The 4,379-nt window shown below is 47.6% G+C and overlaps 1 protein-coding gene across 1 annotated transcript; it reads right to left on the reverse strand.

Moving 5' to 3' along the window:
- Window positions 1–1,947: 1,947 nt before the first annotated feature.
- ARL11 (ADP ribosylation factor like GTPase 11) lies at window positions 1,948–3,319 on the reverse strand. The gene is made up of 2 exons (XM_030199416.1): window positions 3,291–3,319; window positions 1,948–2,891 (listed from the first exon to the last, which is right to left on the reverse strand). The coding sequence occupies exon 2, from the start codon at window positions 2,880–2,882 to the stop codon at window positions 2,337–2,339; it is 546 nt and encodes a 181-aa protein (XP_030055276.1). The 5' UTR covers window positions 2,883–2,891; window positions 3,291–3,319; the 3' UTR covers window positions 1,948–2,336.
- Between the last annotated feature and the right edge of the window lie 1,060 nt (window positions 3,320–4,379).

Below are 4,379 nucleotides of genomic sequence, written 5' to 3' on the forward strand. Positions count from 1 at the left end.
TTACAGGGTTAAATTTACAACTCTATGTTTGATTTTTCAAGGTCCTCAGACAAAATGGGCCAGAGTACTTAAAGAATAAGTTAGCCCTCTACACACCTTTGAAACCTCTAAGGTCCTCTCAAGGACCATCATTATCTGTACCCTCATCTAAAGAAATTGTATGATGTGATACCCTCAGGAGTAGCGCCCCCCCCCCCCCAGTGTGGAACTCAGTGGCGTTCCTAGGCTGGCTGACACCCGGGGCGGATCACCGATGTGCCCCCCCCCCCGGGTGCAGTCCCCCCCCGGGCAAAATTATGACCCCCCCGGGTGCATTTTTACCTGCTGGGGGGGGGGGGGGTGCTGCGCGGCTGTCGGCTCCAAGTCCGCTCGTTCCCTGCTGCTCCCTCTGCCCCAGAACAGGAAGTAACCTGTTCTGTGCAGAGGGAGCAGCAGGGAGGGAACGAGCGGACTTGGCCAACAGGCGCGCGGCACCCCCCCCCCCCAGCAGAGTGCACCTGGGGCGGACCGCCCCAACCGCCCCCCCCTTGGTACGCCACTGGTGGAACTTACTCCCACAGGGGCTACATCTACCTGGAGACTACCTCTACTTCAGGAAGCAGGTGAAAGCCTGGCTCTTCTCTCAATCCTTTAATACATATGGTGACCGTCCGACTATACACTCATTCTGTACCTGGACTAGATTGCTGCACACCCTGTACCTTAGACCAGTTCCTCAAATCTTGTTTAATTGTACAAAGAACTTGCCTTCAGTTTAGCCACCCGTCTATTTATCCCAATCGACTCTAGACTACCCATCTTTATATCTGCACTTGGTCCCTTGACTACATAGTAAGCCGTGTTGTAGAAAAAGCATTAACATCATAACTATGTTATTTGACTGTTCTAATGTATGCTTATTAGGTGTTTCATTCTAGCCCCCTCTCATTGGAACTGTCTCCCTAAGATCATAAGATTAGAAGAGTCCTATGCTCGGTTTCGTAAACTTCTGAAAACATATCCGTTTCAGAATACGTTTGAAAATAATCTGAGTTAAAAGTGGGAAAATATGCAGAATGAATATACAGTAACATAATATGTTTGCTTATGTAGTTTGTTATGAATGGTTGTCCTGGCTCAATGATGTTATTACTTTTAGAATGTTCTTTTAGTTTTGCTGTGCTTTTCTATTAATTGATGGATTTTTTATATGTTTTTTAATATGAGATTTTATATCATGATGTAAACCGTTCTGTTTTGTGAATGCAATTTGAAACGGTATAGTAAATAAATAAATGATAAATGATATTATGCTGACTGTATTAATATCTTTGTTATTTTCCATATTTCTGATATTGTTTCATATTAGTTCTATTGCCATTTTACCTCATTTACTGTATTTATGTTTATATTTGGTCATATTATTACGTTTATAAATTATAAATTGGACCTGCTCTCTATGCCTAAAGGTGGTTAATAAATCCGAATAAGTAAAAATAGTCAGTGGGTGTGAGTTTTTAGGTATGTTATGACTCGTCTAGGTACCCAATCTTTGGATTATGGGCCCCACCTAGCAGGTGGGGGTGAATGACACGGTGTGCGCTCACAGCAATTTTTTTAGACTGGAGCCCTATGCAGCAGGGATCGTTTTTCATGGATGTGGCCAGTAAGCAACTTACAGAAACTCATAACTTGAATTTGGCTGAACTCCTGGAGTATCAAAACTCTACTAGGGTTAATCAGATACACACACATACACTGACTAGACATTAATTGTCACCTAGATCAGGGGACGCGCTTGTATAAGAAACCAACAAATTATACACCTCCAAAAATAGTCTTACAATACACGTCTGAGCTGTAGAATCAAAACCTGTTCCTCGGGCGTAGCTAAAAATCCTTACCAGGCACGAACTTAGAAACAGCCCCGGAGAAAGATAAACATTTTGCATCATGACGATGGACATTTTATTTAAATTAAATATTGCACACAGATTTCCAAGACCTTATAAACATTTCACAGTAGCTTCCCCATTCTGCGCTACAGCAAACGTGCAAATCTTGAAAGAAGAAGCGAGCAAACCTGCTGCCTGCAGTCTCACGGCTTTGTTGCCTGCCAGATCAGATCATCTGTGGTTCAGGTTTTAAGCCGATGGCAGCCAACTTCCCAATTCCCATCACTTTTGTTCTTGCTAGATTTGTGGTTCATCAGGGAAGGATGCTTGTGCTGCCATGCCAGGTGACTCGTGTGCCCCAATTCCCATAACTTTGTTGAAGGTTAGATGGGATGAGCTGATTAGGCCGGTGATGATGGCTAAACTCGTGTTTTCCAATGATCGGGCGACCCGGGGTTCAACTTAGGGCTGCCTGTGCTTTTTGAGCAGTCTGCTGATCGCGTGCAGGGCTTCCTGCAACCCTTCCCCCGTGTGCGCGCTGCAGCCTCTCAGCTCCCACGCGCGATCATCGTAGCAGTCCTCCAGCCTCAGGCGCTGCCCCAGCTCGTGCGCCTTCACCGCGCCCGGCGCGTCCTGCTTATTGGCCAGGACCAGGAAGGGCACCTCGGCCAAGGCCGCGTGGTCCAGCAGCCGCCGCAGCTCAGTGGCCGCCGTCGGCAGCCTGGCCCTGTCTGCACTGTCTACCACGAAGATCAAGGCGTCCGTGTCGTCCAGGTAATCCTTCCAGCTGGCCCGCAGCTTGTCCTGGCCGCCCACGTCCCAGATGGTGAGGGGCACGCTCTTCTCCGGCTCCACGGACTCCACGTTGAAGCCCACCGTGGGCAACGTCTGCACTGTCTGGTTTCTCTTCAGCTTATACAGGAGCGTGGACTTCCCGGCGAAGTCCAGCCCCATCATCACCACCCTGGCTTGCTTCTTCTGTAGAGGTTTGGAAGTCGGGACTCCCATGACGAGGACCTAAAGAAAGGCAAGATGCATGAGAAGATTACAATGCACTCAAACCATACCCTTTCGAATAAAACTTTCCCCGGAAGGAAACACCTAGCAATTAGATATAAATAGTGCCACTAACTATTTTCTGCCTTATTTATGTGGACAAGAGAGGCAACTACAAATATAAAAGCTATCAGATCTGGATAACAGCCAGCGCCTCCTTACTGTACTTAGAAAATATAGTGTTTGCTAGCTTCTGTTAAAAGAGTAAATGGGAAAAGTAATGGACCAGACACGGGAAGCCACTACATTTCTACAACTTTTTAGTGAGTCCAAGAAAATTGGAGCTCCAGTAGAGGGGCAGATGACACGAACCAGCTAGCAATCAGACTTGGGAATTTAAAAAGAAATCGACTTCTTTACCTTTATCGGTAAATGTTTTCACGTTCCGCCTTTCATTCATCTGAACAGCGCCTACCCGGCACTGTGACTGAACGAACGGCTTGGAAGGGAGGTTCTGGCCACAACCAATCGCAGGGCTCGTTCCCTTCTCTTATTTGCATACGTCAAACGGAGTCCCCTGAGTCTAGGGAGGTTAGATACGACCTCGCTCGCTCTCTCGTATCCCACGTTTCTAGAGTCGGTCTGACAGGGGAGAGAGAGAGCGATGGAAGTAAAATACCAGCAGCTACTACAACTTACTACTTACTACTACTACTACTTAACATTTCTAAAGCGCTACTAGGGTTACCCAGCGCTGTACAATTTAACATAAAAGGACAGTCCCTGCTCAAAGAGCTTACAATCTAAAGGACAAGTGAATAGTCAGTTCGATAAGGGCAGTCAAATTGGGGCAGTCTGGATATCCTGAAGGTAAGAGTTAGGTGCCGAAGGCAGCATTGAAGAGTTGGGCTTTAAGCAAAGACTTGAAGATGGGCAGGGAGGGGGCTTGAGGTAAGGGCTCAGGAAGGTTGTTCCAGGCATAGGGAGGCAGAATGGGCGGAGCCTGGAGCTGGCAGTGGTGGAGAAGGGTACTGAGAGGAGGGATTTGTCCTGTGAACGGAGGTTTCGGGTGGGAACATAAGGGGAGATGAGGGTAGTGAGGGGCAGCAGACTGAGTACATTTGTAGGTAAGAAGGAGAAGCTTGAACTGAATGCGGTATCGGATTGGAAGCCAGTGAAGTGACCTGAGAAGAGGGGTGATATGAGTATATCGGTTCTGGCGGAATATAAGACGTGCAGCAGAGTTCTGAACAGATTGAAGGGGGGATAGATTGCTAAGTGGGAGTCCGGTGAGGAGTAAGTTGCAGTAGTCAAGGCAAGAGGTAATGAGAGCGTGGACGAGAGTTTGGGTGGTGTGTTCAGAGAGGAAAGGGCGAATTTTGCTGATGTTGAAGAGGAAGAAGCGACAGGTCTTGGCTATCTGCTGGATGTGTGCCGAGGAGAGGGAGGAGTCGAAGATGACTCCGAGGTTGCGGGCAGATGAGACGGGGAGGAAAAGGGTGCGTTTCA

The sequence above is a fragment of the Microcaecilia unicolor genome, chromosome 4 (genome assembly GCF_901765095.1).
Source record: "Microcaecilia unicolor chromosome 4, aMicUni1.1, whole genome shotgun sequence".
In the NCBI taxonomy this organism is placed as follows: Eukaryota; Metazoa; Chordata; class Amphibia; order Gymnophiona; family Siphonopidae; genus Microcaecilia; species Microcaecilia unicolor.